The sequence below is a fragment of the Poecile atricapillus genome, chromosome 1 (assembly GCF_030490865.1).
Source record: "Poecile atricapillus isolate bPoeAtr1 chromosome 1, bPoeAtr1.hap1, whole genome shotgun sequence".
NCBI classification, from domain to species: Eukaryota; Metazoa; Chordata; class Aves; order Passeriformes; family Paridae; genus Poecile; species Poecile atricapillus.
The window spans coordinates 6,758,538-6,774,364 of NC_081249.1; the positions used below are offsets into that span (position 1 = coordinate 6,758,538).

Sequence of the window (15,827 nt, forward strand, 5' to 3'; positions counted from 1 at the left end):
GAAAGTTTTTTCATGAAAATTGCCATTTTGACCATAGTTCTATAGGCATATGGTGATTTAGGTGAAATTTTGATTGGTAATCATAGTGCAGGTGAATATTGAAAATTTGTTTGACATTATCTAAGATAGTTGGAAAGTTTTAATTTTATTTCAAAATTATACTTATTGTATTGTTTTTATGTAAAAGGGAGAGAAAAATCACAGATTCTTGTCATTTTGATTGCCACCTTGACTGAAAGTAACTTCAAGGGCCTAGTTCAGAACTTTTCAGAACTTCTGGGTTTTTTTCAATTTGAGGGAAAAAAGATTTATTTATAAAGTGTAGATTTGCTTGCAAAACAGAACAGGTATGTTGTGCACAGTCCTACTGGTATTATCCAGGTTTGGGGGGAACTGTTTCAAACAAGACATCACTGGAAGGGAATTCAGCATCTCTGAACTGTATCAATTGTTCTAACTTTGCTGTGTGCTGCAGCACAAACACGGAAAAGGATTTTACTTCCATTGAATTCAGCATAATAATCTCTGAGTTAAGCAAGACAATCAAACCAAACTAGACTGTGACTAGAAACATGTCAAGAGTTACATGAGAAGGGGGAAAGCTGGTGAAATTATTGCCATGCTGCTCGGATACTCAATGCCTATGTAGGTGTTTGGAATATGTCGTTTAGGGAAAAAAAGATGTAAAAATAGCTGTTTTGATAATGTAGAGAAAGGCTCTTAAATATTCAGAACACTTTGTCCATCCTAAAATACTCTGCTCTCTGAATCCTTCTGCTCAGTCTTTTCTCCCTGTTCCTTGCTTGATCAGCAGAAGGCTGTGTGCTTATGCCCCAAACAAAAAGTAATATCTTGGAGAGGGGCCTGGAAAAGCTGCTGCCTCTAAAACTCTTTGATTGCTGGTCCAGCTGCTCCAAGCTGCTGCCTTGCAGGGCACTGCCTGCCAGGGCTGCACCTGGGGTTTTGGCATAGGCAGAAATTGTCTTCTCCAATTCCAAGAAGCAAGAGCTTATGTATTGATTAAACTTGGATCAATTTGTACTGCTCTGGTAGTGCCACAGGGACTTTAAATAATCTTTTCTAGTTCACTTTGAACTGATACAAAGCTGTAGATACACTTCAACACAGTTAGGACTGAGGCCCGGTTTTTATGTCCTGATGCTTAATACCAAATTTCAAATAATTGCTATTGGAAGAAATGGGAGAAAAGTATTATCAGGCAGTTCATTGTGCTTTTCAAACTAGATAGAGCATGACAGATATAAGGACATAGCAGATAATCATACTTGAATCACCCCCAATTTAATGGCTAAATGCTTCTATGTTTTATATTAAAAATGCATATAGTGAATCAATCTTTGGTAGAGCACTAACACAACAATTTGAATATAGATTGAAAGCCTTAGTGCCTCAGTTCTGCTTAATCTGAGTTCAAATTTATTTTAATGGTCTATTTAGGAAGAAATAAACATTTAAGCATTTTTATACACAAAAGGTAAAATTGGTTCCTAAAAAATTTCCAATGTGCTATTCCTGAGTATATAAGACAATGTAATTGAAAAAGGAATGAAACTATTTGTTGGAACATTTCACTGGAGCCAGTGGTGAAAAATTAGCTTTAATATGGTGAAATTTATGACTTGAGAATTCAGTGAGATACACCAGCATAAAATGAGGGCCAAGTCATTACAACTGTACTTCAAATGTTTCAAGCAAAACTGGATGCTCTTCTATGTGGCAGTGCTAAACTTTCTGAGAATGCATGATCTGATTATTTTTATTTAATTGTTTATATTGTTGATAGTCTCACTGAGATTCCCATGGGCCCATTTCTCCAGCCTGGACAGGTCCCTCTGGATGGCATCCTGTCCTTCAGGCCCTTATAATCGATATCTTACTTTCCTCTTTTAAGTTCCCCATGGCTGATATTTCTGTTGTCCTCAACAAACTGAAGAACATGACTGAATCTCGTGCCAAAGAAATCAGAAAGGCATTTGCTACTACTGATCCTGAGCGTACCAATGTGATTGGGTATGACACTTTCAGGTAAGACAGTGGATTTGGGGTTTTAATATTTAATAAAGACATACTGCCCCAAAATATATAAAGCATACCTGGGTTTTGATGCTTTCTGCCCAGTAGCTGACGAGTGGGATAGGTTTGTTTTGCATTTACTTGGAGATTATGTGTGCAAAAGAAAGTAAATCCATGCTCCAGGAAAAACAAAACAAAAAAAAAACCCCAAAAAAACCCAACAACAACAACAAAAAAAAGGAGATAGTTTCAAGTGAGCTGAAAAGTATAACCAAAATCCAGTCTACTTTTTATGGAGCTGACATAGAGTGTTGTGAAGAAGGGCAAAAGTCAGCAGTAATATATATGCTGAAAGATAAAGAAAAGTCCATCATGAGAGTCAAACAGTAGTTTCAGTAGTTTTGAAATTCAAGTAGAAATGTTCGAGTTGCTTCCTGAAAATGGTGTTTGGGTTTTGAGCCACTGGTAAAGAAGGCAGTCTTTACAGAACTAAGGTGTGTTGAAAATATAGAAGGCAGTGCTAAGCATGTTTAAAAAAGGTTGAAAAGCTGTAGTGAGAACAATAATTAATACTTGAGTAGTAATTTAAGCATAGATAAAGGGAGCAGAAATCTGGATTCTGGCAATGATCCAGACATGGCAATGGGCAGGTATAGAGATACATGAAAGAGGAAATCATATTCAAATGCAAAATGATTTCAGTTTATCCCACAATCACAACACTGGAGTGTATGAACTGTGCTGGGCACAGTACTGGTGAGGTTAATGATGTGAAACAGGAGAAAACTTTACTTAGAAGCATTTGGTTTTCACAGAAGTAATACTCTGTCTGTTTAGGAACTGTCATAATAACTAAGGCAGGTAAGTAGATGAATATTGCATGGAATATCATCTCCATAGGAATGGTAACCAAGGCAGGAATTGCTTCTGAAGTATCTCAGAAGAGAAATAGGTCAGCAGAAGGTTCTTTCAGCATTTCAAAGTGAAAGCAGTGAGACATTAAAAGAGGTTGGTATTCAGAAATGAAAAATAAGTGTTTTAAAGGTAGGATTTAAACTGAAAGAGGCCACATTTTTGGCAGCTTTTGGTCAAAAATATCTGAACTCAGATATTTTACTCAGCAGAAGCAAGATTTTGAATTGCTAGTTGCATTAGGAGGGTAGATGTTATTACTTGAATAAGAAGGCAGAAAATTGAAAGTTCATGTTTAGTGGGAAAAAGTTTCTGGCACCTGGAAAAGACTTTTAATTTATGTAAATGGTAACTATTTGAAATAAAAAATTATGGTTTTATTTCAAATTATGACCTAATCATCTGCAAAACTTTGTGTATGCACTAAGAGCAACTCAAAGGTTTGGAACATTTGTATAATAGGGAAGCAAACTTGTAGAAGGGATGTTTGGGCTTTTAAATGGCAGGGAAAGGTTTTTATTTCATCCAGAAGAGGCTCAGTTTGGTGTAAATTTAATTATGGACATAATCTGTGCAGCTGTGAACAGCTCGACTGTTTAATTTAGGGTGGTGCTGTTCTGTGACATAGAGAGATGACACACATGTCATGTCTGATCATGTGGTTTTGAAGGACTTGTTTCAACCAGAAAAAATGCAGGAGCCCTCTCCATGAGCAGGAAATCTGGGGAACCCAAATACTCAGGGTTTTCTGGGCCTCAGTGCTCACCTGGGCCAGTCTCAACACCCTTTAATGGTCCCCATCCCTCCTATGGGGGAAAGCCTGGGGTCTGACAGGGGATGTTCACACTGCCAGAGCAAGAATTTGCCTCTAAGGAACCTTGAATATTTGTGCTCTATACTGATAGTAGGTTTTGTTTCTGTTAGTTTGTATTACATCCAGTAATCTAAAGGCTCTCATTATTATTATTATCTGTGTATCTTATTTTAGAATGAAAAAAAAACATTTTTAATGACAAGAAAAAACAAGAGCACTTCTTTACATCTATGAAAATTCCAAGATACTTTTATGTGACTAGAATATTTCTTCTTTCAGTTTCTTACTGTGTACATCTCTGTTTATTTTTAATCTGCCATGACGTTTGATGACTATAACTAACAACAAATGATTATTTTTAGTACAGGCAATTATCTGTATGACAGCTTCAATGACAATCCTCCTTCCTTATCTTAAATACAGCTGAGGCTTTACTGTGCTCTGAATTTGGCTATTCAGCTTTCTTCCTTTCTACCTATATAATTTTATATAATCTCCATGTAAAACTACATCTATAAGTGTGATGTACTGAAGAGAATTGTAATTATACAATTTACTTTAACTGCTTTCAGAACCCAAATCTTCAGTACTTCATCCAGGAAATAAATGTGATATGTACACTGAAGCTATCCCCTAAGCTATCATTAAAACTATTGAAAGCTTTGTTAAAAAGAGAATTAAAAAATAACTAAAACTTAGATGCCTGTGCATCACAGAGCCCTATTCAGTCTGTTTTTTCTCATAAGCTACTGGCAAGACCATTTTCTGTTAGAGACAAAGAACCATGTGGCTCTAACAACGATGCCTATCTTCAATTCAGCTTGAGAAGCAGCTCTTTTGAGAAGTTAATTATGGCTTGTTCTTTCTGTAATAAATTCAGATTGCAATCTGTCTTATTCTTCTAGAACAAAAAAAAAAGAAGTAAAACAAGACATAGCTAAGCTGTGGGAACAATTATTGAAGCTTGTTTTTTTTTGGTTTTTTTTTGTTTTTTTTTGTCAGGGAGAGTTTAGATGTCATTCTGTTTGTGAGTCTTGGGTCTTACTCATTAGTCCCTCACAATCACTAAAATATTCCTTAATTCCCAAGTGAAATAATTTTATCTGCAGGTTTTGGTGATTTGATTGTCACTGACTGGACTGAGAAAATAAAAGACTTTTAAAATCCTGACACTGGAAAAATCTGTGCCATGTATGGAAATCCAATCTGTGGAAATGGCTGATGTTATCTACAGCCCTCAGTTCTGCCAGCCCAAGCACTGGAGTGCCAGGCTTATCAGGCAGCATTGTCCTCTTGGTGTGTGCAGTGGTGTTTATTGCAGGCTGCAGGAAGGAGGCTTCAGCTTTGACTGGATCTCTGAATGCTGCTGCAATATAAATAATAATATCCAGTAAGTGGAAAAATAATACTGACAAGATAATGATAATATTAATAGATGGACCAGTTCTTGGTCATTAAGTTTGTGTAATCTCAAATAAGGTTTGCTACTGTCAACAACTTGTCACTTCCTTGTATTTATTTCCTGCCACTGCAAATAAAAGATCAATCTGATTTATTTAATATGAAAAAAGAAGCAGTTGAATCAAAGTAGACACTACAGTATTTAACCTTTCTTTAATAGTTGTGTAAGTGCAGTCATATTACATGAAGTGATCCTTTCATTTGCACAGGACCACACAAGCCTCTCAGAGCAAGCAAGTGAAGATCTATGCTTCTGGTTAAAAATTTGCAAATTTGGAAGGGTCCTAAGTTTCTGTGCTTTCCATTCACATGTGGATATTAAAGAGATCCTTCATCAGATTAATTCAGCTCTTCAAGTATTCTCCAGGCAGCCATTTAGGTCTTGTGTCAGAACTTCGTGCATCACTACTCATTTCTTCCACTTGTTTTCAAGGAATGGTGTTTAATCAGTGATTCAGTGTCCTCATGGGTATCACAAGGTACAGCACTAATTGCACCAGCAATTTGATGAAGTTTATTCTTAATGCATTTTATCCAGAAGTATTATATATTATTAATCTAATTTTGACTGAGACACATAGGCTTATGCTGAAACTTTCTTGTTAAAAAGTCTGGTTGAACGTGAGTGCACCAGAGGCAGATGTTTGGGATCATAGAGCCAAAGTAGTTAGACTAATTCAGATTTGAGAAGAGGCCTTGTAACAGCTGAGGGAGCTGCACTGTCCCATCAGATGGATCTCAGGAAAATTTCTTCTTCCTTGGGTTGGGATGATAAGTCTGAGCAGCACACACAGGCTTGGGAGAGCACATCCCAGGCTCATCCCTGCATGGGATCTGATTTTCCAGTTACAGCATCCAAGTGTAAGCTGCTCTTGCTGCTGCCTCCTGTCATATGTTCTTGCCAAGGGAACTTGTGATTTGGTGTAATTTTCTATATGGCATCTCTGGTAAAACACTTCAGTTGTGGTTAGGATGTATTTTTATATGTATAGACAGCTACTGAGGAAATTTGGACATCCTCTCCCAAAATTGGTGATTATTAACTGGTTTTAACTTATTTACTTAAAACTAATGTAGGCTGTTGTTTCTGTGAATAGAAATTGGATAGTCAGTGTAGCTGGTGGAGGATTTTCAGAACATGAAATTATGACTCTTGGACGTCACTATGGCATGAGAGACGACAATCAAATAGACCTGCTCCTCCTCCTTACAGTGGCTCAAGACAAACTAAAGAAAAATGCCTTTGAATATTTTGAACAACTGATTGCTGTATTCTTGTACAACGACCGAGAAAAGTAAGTTTCCTCTCTTTATCCCAAGCTATTATTTGAGAAACTCTGTTGCTGAGCAAATGGTATATTGTGGCCAAAGAATATAATGTGTAATGTTAAGCTTCTCATAGCACTTGACAATAGACAGGAAGAGGACAGACATTTTTGTCTATTTTACATTTTGTATATAGACTTTTTATTGTAGATGCTGTACTTAACATTTTGTGATATCAGATACTAGTTCATGGGCAAAACACACGATTTTAAATCAAAGAGGAGAAATAGTGATTTAAGGGGGAAAAAGAAGAAAGAATTTGGGTTCTTTATGTGACTCATTTGCCCTTTTTGTTCTCTGATGTCATGGATAAAGAATCACAGAGAGTCACTGAGGATCTCAGTATAAGAAAGGCTACAATGTCACCTTCAAGTTTCTCAGCTTCGTAATAGCAAAATTTCATAAAACTTTGTTGTCTTTTTCTCCATCGTGATATTCCTCATGTGTTTTCTTATGCACAGAAACATTCACTTGAAGTAAACCTGGAAAATACCTAATCTATATTTCCACCCCTCTCTTTCTGATGTGCAGGTGTGGATTGTTGCCCTATGAGACCTGCAGGACTATTTTCAAATCCTTTAAGTTGCCACTTCCTGATGGTCTTCTAGAAACTTTGCTGGCCAGGTAACTTAAGGGCAGTTAGTGTGACCTGAATGCATGGGTGCAGATCAATGTTAAATATCTACTGCAGAGACAAATCCTCAGAAACTGTAATTTATCTAATATGAATCATTTCATGATGCAGATTTTGTCCCTACACACACACACAGACTTTCCTATTTATAGAATATTTATAATCAACTGAGATGCATCAATCTTAGCAACTTCTCTTCATTTTGCCTGGCATGGTAAATCATCTGGGGCTTGGCAGAATTCTGTGGAATTAATCTTTCCAGAGTCAGTTACTGATACTTATCATTTTCAATGAGATTCACTTTTTTGCTTTAGTTGTTCCTTTGTGTAGATGTGACATAAAAACAATAATCTTATGGAAGTACATTGTGCAAGTTCCAAGGAACACACTGACATGAGTACAATGAAGTGTCTTTATCAAGTAGACAGCATCAGTAGTAAACAAAATTGATTTGCTACTCCTATTAATCTCACCTGAAACGTATTTTATTGTCATTTTTAAAAAGGCAAAGGAATGTTAGCATGGCTTTGTTACTTTTCTATAACAAATTTAGCTTTTTTGAGACAAATTGCTTTGCTAGCTGTATTAATGGGAATAGAAGTGAAAAGAACTAGTGTTTCATGCACTTGTATTATAGACTAGACTTCAGAGAAAGCTGTGGTGTTCTGAATACTCATGTCTTGTTGAGTTTGGTTTTTCTGGCCAGATTTTCTGGTAATAGGTTTAAACGTATACTTACTGGTTTCTTCTTTCCCTTGAGGGAAATCCTTAAATCACATGTTTTGTCTGTGCTTTCATACTGCATTAGAAACAGGATCAGATCTGGTCTTCTTTCATGTTTAGCTGCTTCAGGTAAATATACTTCCTGATTTCAGGAGGAGTTGCAAATTAAGTATCTGGGTTTAGTAAATAATGGAAAAGACCCATGTCAGGCAGACATGTGGAATCCATTTTGATAAAGCTTCTTCATACTGCTGTTCATCACTTCTGACACTGAATTATAACCATTAGTCTTCAGAAATGTCTGAATTTTAACAGTAATCTACAACTGATATCTTAGAACTCCCACCAAGCCGCCCAACACAATTGTTGAAGGAGAATGATATCCCATATTAGACAAAGGGTTCTCACAGATTCCACTTCTTAAGAGCTGAACTTGAATAGATGCACAACACGGCACTGGAAGCTTTCCTTTATGTACTAACTCAGTTCTGATAAGAAGCAAACAAGCCTGACATGTCCTGGGCTCTGATTATTTTTTTGTGAATTTATACCAGGGAAAGCTTTTTTGCCCTTCCCTTCCCTTCCCTTCCCTTCCCTTCCCTTCCCTTCCCTTCCCTTCCCTTCCCTTCCCTTCCCTTCCCTTCCCTTCCCTTCCCTTCCCTTCCCTTCCCTTCCCTTCCCTTCCCTTCCCTTCCCTTCCCTTCCCTTCCCTTCCCTTCCCTTCCCTTCCCTTCCCTTCCCTTCCCTTCCCTTCCCTTCCCTTCCCTTCCCTTCCCTTCCCTTCCCTTCCCTTCCCTTCCCTTCCCTTCCCTTCCCTTCCCTTCCCTTCCCTTCCCTTCCCTTCCCTTCCCTTCCCTTCCCTTCCCTTCCCTTCCCTTCCCTTCCCTTCCCTTCCCTTCCCTTCCCTTCCCTTCCCTTCCCTTCCCTTCCCTTCCCTTCCCTTCCCTTCCCTTCCCTTCCCTTCCCTTCCCACAGATATTTCCAACACAAGGGCTGGTGGTCCTACTCTGTGTATCTGTATTCATGAAGGAAGAAAGTGGTACAATAAACATTGCTGGACTGATTCCCACAAAATCAGGATATACAGCTAATGCACCAGCTGGACCCCATTCAGCTATAAAACGATGCTGGACAATGTGATCAGATAATAGATGAAGGCTGAAGCTCTGTGTTTATTCAGCTTTGTTATCTGAGATTAGGTGGCAAAGACTTTCTCCAGGACTTAATGACTCTATTCCATTTTGAAAGTTAGTATTCTTAAAGTATTTATTATTTAGATTTGTAAATTCTACTGCAATGATCTGTCACTTATTAAAAGCACAGAATGGGACTAGAAATTATTGTCTAATTTTGTGGTCACCTCTAAATGACCCAAGACTTTGTTTACTGCACCCAAAGACCACTCAGTTTCCATGGAGTGAAGGGAGAGTTGGCACAAAATCTTATAGTTTCATAAGACCTTTTTGTATTGTCCATCTATTGTAAATTTGTGGTTTTAATTGTGGAATGTTAAAATATTAGGATTTAGATACCCAACAATATGAACATTTTTCCAATTTACCTGGCACGTTAAAATGTATTTGCTTTCTCCATCAACATTTTCTCACTTACTTTTTAAATCACAGAACAATACAGAATTTAATGACACTGTATTAAGCAGTGCAGATGGTACACAGTTGTTTCTGCCAGAAAACTACAGTAGTCATTATAAACATGTCTTTAAATTTATGCAGGCATAATGAACAATTAAAGTTTATTTAATAAATAAATTTTGCCAAAGTGCTTAAGTAATGAGTTTAGGGTTTTTTTTTTGTTATTTTTATTTACTGCAATGCTAAATTGATGCTAACAAGGACTTAAAAAGAAGCAGTCCTTCCCTGGAGGATTTATAAACAGCTGGCAGATAAGGAAGGAAAAAAAATGAGTGAAGAAAGAATGGATGACAAGTTTACAAGCATTACATGTTGATTATTCTGCATTAATTTAGTTGTTAATTGTAGGTCCCTAGTCTTTTAAATTATGTTTTTTAAATTTATATTAAAAGCATCTGTGTAGTTTTTCACTTCTCTGCACTGCTGGGGTGTTTGAAGGGTGCTTGTTGTTTTGCAAAGGTGAATCTCCAGTCCCTCAGCTAGCAGTGCCTGATGGCAGAGGGCCACCTACATGGTCATCCCAGTTCTCAAATCACAGGCCAGGCCAGGCCACTCCTGCCTGCTCAGTTTTTTCCCAGGATTGTGGCTGGGTAATAATTTTTTTAGCTGGTTCCCTCCTGTAATGATTTTTTTAGGGCTGACCTTTTTCTTTCAGGAAGCAAACCCTCTTTTCCTGATGCAGTAAGTGTCCAGTAGCAGGAGCAGCAGTGGAAATCATCACAAGATCTTTCTTCTGCTGCCTTCTTGTTACCTTTGGTGCCTGGGACTCTCTATGCCATTTGTGATTAAAAGGCTCTCTAGAATTCATATTTGAACCTCTTCAGACAAATTATTCCTGTTACTCAGTTTGTTGGGGAACTGATGGTTCAATTCATGGTTGTTCAAGACATGAGTAAAAGTTGTATAAATATAAATTAAAAAAAAGGAGATGGTAGCCATTATTATTGAATAGTCACTTTTTGTGCTTTCTGGTTCAAGTCCTTTAATATGAGCACTTTATGACAATTAAGGTGTACACCTGTGACAATGTAGTCCCTATAGAACTGTGTTATAGAGTATCAAACAGGCTGAAGAATCCCAACTTCTTCTATAAGGTTAAAGCAGCAGATGTTTCTGCTCTGTTATTATCAGATAAACTTGTTAATAAATGTTGTTTGAAATGAAGGAATTTAAAAAACTCTGCATATACATTAAACTTGCACATAAATCTTTGGGGTATAGATTTCTTGATGGGAAAGAAAAACTTGTTAGTAGGTAACCTTTACTCACCAAAGCATCCTCAAGAATAATCATAATGTGATTTGACCAGATTTTTCACCTATCTGGAGTATTTAATTATGAATGTCTTTTTAGAAGCAGAAATGTATGATAATTTCTGTAATGATAAAGAAAATAAAAAGCTCTGCAAACTGTGATAGGGATGGAGGAGTGACTTTCATAGTCTAAAATCCCATGCATTGCTGAAGTAACAGGGCAAAACTGAAGAGAAGGTTGGTTTAAAGCTATCTTTGGTGCATCTTCTTGATAAGACAAATCTAATTTCCTTTTCTGAAGAGCAGTGTCTGTCTCAGCGTTATTAACTCCAGCCACTGAAATGTATGACATCTCTGTCCTAATAATGCACAAAATGATAACATCTCCTCAGTCCATGTGGATGCTCTGTGCCAAATCTCTACTGTGTGCTTTTAGTAGATTGATACAATAAGTCACAGCAGTAAAAAGATCTAAAGAGTAGATTTTTTTTTTCTTTCTGGGTTTTATTCTAGAGTAGTATTTTAAGATGCTTTCTGTAGCTATTTAATTGTGGGATTTAGGAATCCCATTTCCTCTGCCCATGTTAAAATTCTTGGTTATAGATAATTTCAGACCCATATTGTCAGCTCACTAGTGATGTCACATCAAAGGACTTTTCTCCTTGTAAATTTTTGTCAAAAGCAGAAGCAATGCTTACCTCAACTTTGGTGCCTCAACAGAAATTTTAGGTAGTTACACACCTTCACTTGTTCTTTGTTTAAAAACCCTGCTTATACAGCTCACCATCTTGGTGGTAGAATTGATCTTTTGACTTTTCACAATGAGTAAAAGGTAACTACATAATAGTAGAAGGAAAAATAATTTGTCCTGATAGTTCTGAAATTCCAGTTTGTGTGCCATTATTTTTCTAAGAGGCAGAAGCTTTTTTATTGTCTTATTACATTTTCTGCAAAACTTGTTTCTTTTCCCTATTGCCACCTGCAAAAAAAACCCCAAAAAAACCCCAAAAAAACCCCAGACCCTGAAATTAAGAACCCACTGGAAGTGGGAATAGTAATTTTCCTGTATATTGGATATATTTCCCAAAAGTAGGGCTTTATGGAAATGTTAACTTGCGTGTGAACTATGATAAAGAAGCAGGCTGTCATAGGAGGGTTTCTCATGGCAGTGTTTCAGGCTCCATTTAATTCTGGTAGCAGTAGCATTCTTTTCTGACTTTGCTTTCATCTTCAGCATAACTCACTGTACTTAACATTCCAGTTTATCGCTGCCATCTCTGTTTATGGCTCTCAGTATATTTTATTGTTATCTTTCCTGCTGACTATTAAATGAAAGGTGTGGGGGGAGGAGAAGGAAAGGATGAGCTGCAGTTTATTGCAGTTTATTTTTGTCACCAGATCTATTTCTCCTCCAATATTGTTTTTCAAGTTTGTGCTGTAAATTTTCCCTTAAAGTGCCTCCGTTTTGAGGCCCATGTTTTGTGCACTGCTATTTCATTAGGGACAAGGCAAAATGATTTTCTGAGGTACTTGTTTCCCGTGCAGTAGTTTTTGTCTCACCAGATGGCAGGGCAGAATTGTTTAACCTGGTGTCTCCCACCAGATAAGAGATACTGAGTCTTGCTGGGTGTCTGTGTCTCTCCACGGACCCCAGTGAGGCACAGACACTTCCAGGCTATGTTTTTGTGCCCAAATTGGGTCCCCTTTGCAGGTGGGTGAGACAGGTGTCCTTCAGAAGCTGCCAGTGCTGTATTTATCGCAGAGCATTCCAGCTGCTCTTTTCAAGCTTCAGCCCAAAGGTATCTTTCAACATTTGGCTGGTGACACTGAAAGAACAGTGGTCCCCAAGGGCCTGAATCACCTCAGTGTTCTGCTGAATTGAGGACTTTTGTTTCTGAAGCTGCTTCCTCCAAGTCAATGGCAGAAGGATGAAGTGGATTATAAATCTGTTCCCATGGGACTTATTAGTGCAGGGTAAGGATTTTAGAAATCTGAGGGAGGAAAATAGCATTTTCCACATGTACCTGTAGACCTTAGCTGGCAGCATATATATCTTCATGCATTTAGGGGACAGCCACAGCTGATACAAATATATCTATTTATCCATAGAAATAGAGAACAATGCCATAAACCTGTTACCAAATGATTTTAAAATCTGGCTATTAGTTGATACGTTAGTCAGCTGTGTGTTTGTCAATTTCAAATTGATCCCAAGGTGTGTGCAAGCAGCATTTTTGAAATATTACTTATTTTCAGAAGATGATTGTAGAAGTCATAATAAAGCAGGTCAGTTGTGTTACAGCACAGGTCTCCTGTATAATTGTTTCTTTTTTACACAAAGGAATCATACATTGATCATCCCAACTCTGTGTTTGTCAAAAGCTGTGACATCATTGTTGGAAAAGGTTGGGCAGTGCTTCAAATCTAAAATGAAAATAGTTGAAATTAAGTAAAACTTGAAGAAGTTGAATACTGCTATAAGAGACAATAATAAGGTGTAAGAATATGGAAAAAAATGTATAATATAGGATTTCATGGCATTTTGTACTGTTTCTTCACTCCAGCCATTGTTTGGAAATAAACTAGTATAAAAATTATTATCCCAAAGGTAATGATTAGTATGCTGTAGATAACATGATATAATTTTGTTAAAAATTCCCTTTAACCTTGAGTCATCTTATGGATATTCTACTCAGGTTTGAAGATAACCAAAAGCAAGTAGACTATAGAAAGTTTATTCATGCACTGAACTGGAGAGAGAATCAAATCCGTGTTTTCAAGGAGGAAAAGGAGCCACCCAAGGTAAAACCAGTGGCTGAACAGAATTTCTCCAACTTTAACATGACTGTTTTAGCCAATATCACTACAACATCTTTTCTTATTTGTGTATTTGTACTTGTTTTCTTAAAGTAATTATTTTTTAAATAGGTTTAATAGGGAAGTTTAGGATGAAGTAGGGAAGTCAGGCAGGGATGAGGAGGTGTCTAGTAAGTATCACATCTCTGGGAATAAAACAAAAAAGAAAAGAGAAGGGGAAGCAGGTGTATTTATCCAGGGACAATGAGTACTGCTTCCCCCACAAATATCACTGTCACATATCAAATGATCTGTTCCCTTGCTGAGGTAGTCAGAAAATACTTTAAGCTCCACTGATACATATGCAGAAAATAGCTCTGCATTTTGTAGAACTCCTCAGAAACCTGCACATAACACACCACATCTCTGGAAGGCATGCACAGAGAGAAGAACTGGTGGATCAGCTTTGTATATCTTCAGCCTGCTACTTAGGGTAAATAAAAATGCAGTATCAACAAACTGCAGAGACTAATCTGATCTTGCCATCTTGTGCTGAGTGGAACATTTTAAAATAGAAGGTCCATAAGGCAATTATGCTGAATTTTAAATACTTTGTAACAGATAAATCTAAAGGCCTTCTGCCAACACATCATTTGGCTGTTCTGGCCAGGCCAATGTATTGTACAGAATGTGTTTGATTGTGTTCAGACCATTTAGAAACACAGCATTCCTTTAAATTCAAGTTCACTCATGGCATGGTTTAAACCAATATTCCTCAGGCACTGTGCTTCAGACTCCTCACTCCTGCCTGACTTACCAAGTCTTTCTTCTGTAGCATCTCTGACTGTTGGTGGTGTCTAACAAGGGCCCAGGGCTGTTGGTCTGCTCTGCTTTCCATGGTTGATTATTTTTGCTTTGTCCTTGTGAAGAGTTTTTCTGTGTTGTACAGATAAAATCAAAGTCCTTCCACATGTTTTATTCAGTGGTCCTGAGGATCATGGTGTTTATTAGGCTCTGTTGAGGGAGTATTTTTTGTTTTTATAGATGAATTCTGTGCTTAAGTGATAATTAAATATTTAATATTTTAAGAGAGATAACTACAAAATGGAAAAAATCAGAGACAGGAAAAGTTTTAAATCTTGTTCAGCTTTAGAATTCAATTGTCATTCTGTGCGTGACGTACCACAAATTAATAGCAGTATTTTGAGGCTACAGTACCTGTATTTGACAGATAGATTTCAGCAGCAGAGTTGTGCTTGTTCTGCTGGCTTTCTTTTTTATTCCTTTTCTTTATCTCATTATTTTGTATATGTTTTTTGGTGTTGAGACATAGATGACTTTCAAGAATTTGAAGTATTGGGATTTTAATGAAGAAAATTTAGCATTATTTAATTTAAAAATGTCTGCGAAAGGCCTAATGATAGAAATTATTTTAAATAAAATATATTGCAACATTCATAAGAATGTGCATGTTGTAATCTTTTAATAGGATGTGCTGTATAAAGACAAAATTTTTCACAGATTTGTCTGAGGAATTGAAGCAGCTCATTCAATCTTATGTTGACCATCTTGTAATGGTTCTTGTTTTCATTATTGCATACTAAGATATTCTCTGGGTTACTAATTTCAGAGGGCAGATATCTGGAACCAACTACCACGATCCCCTCCTGTGATTGGGATCAGATACCCTCCTCTTCTGGATGATCTGTTTGGCAAGGAAGAATAATCTCATCTGTGCAAGGCACTGATTTAAGATTGGTGCTTCAGCTCTGAAGATTACTTAGAGAGATACAGAAAACATTTCTTGTAAAATAAGAAAAAATAAAATATAGGTTTTATTGCATTTAATTACTCGTCCCAACAGAGATGTATACTTGTGTGTTTTTGGAACTCTTTCTAAATCAACAGCACTCTGTCATACTTACATAGGCACAATTAAAACTAGATCCTCTAATCTCTGTCTGGTTGCACAGAGAATTTGCAAGTATTGAGAAATCTTTGAGTCAAACAGTGCAAAATCTGACTGACCCTGCTTTGTTCTGCAAACAAACGTTGTTGGATGACCTCTTAAAATTGGGTTGGACTGCGTTAGCACAATAATGCCATTCCATTCACGTTTCCTCCCTTGCTCTTCAGCTCAGAGCTGTGGTTTTGCTCTATCCCCGTGGTGATGCTGGAGTGCTGTTCGTGTCAAAGTGGGTTATTTTGTGGAGGAAATGCCA

General features: G+C 37.2%; 1 protein-coding gene across 1 annotated transcript in view; it reads left to right on the forward strand.

Moving 5' to 3' along the window:
- The window catches only part of EFHC2 (EF-hand domain containing 2), a 56,393-nt gene extending 41,051 nt beyond the window's left edge, over window positions 1-15,342 (forward strand). Inside the window, exons 11-15 of the mRNA XM_058858181.1 lie at window positions 1,913-2,046; window positions 6,319-6,516; window positions 7,079-7,171; window positions 13,506-13,611; window positions 15,236-15,342. Coding sequence (XP_058714164.1) covers window positions 1,913-2,046; window positions 6,319-6,516; window positions 7,079-7,171; window positions 13,506-13,611; window positions 15,236-15,331 — 627 coding nt within the window. The 3' untranslated portion in view covers window positions 15,332-15,342. The remainder of the gene's footprint in view (window positions 1-1,912; window positions 2,047-6,318; window positions 6,517-7,078; window positions 7,172-13,505; window positions 13,612-15,235) is intronic.
- Window positions 15,343-15,827: the final 485 nt, after the last annotated feature.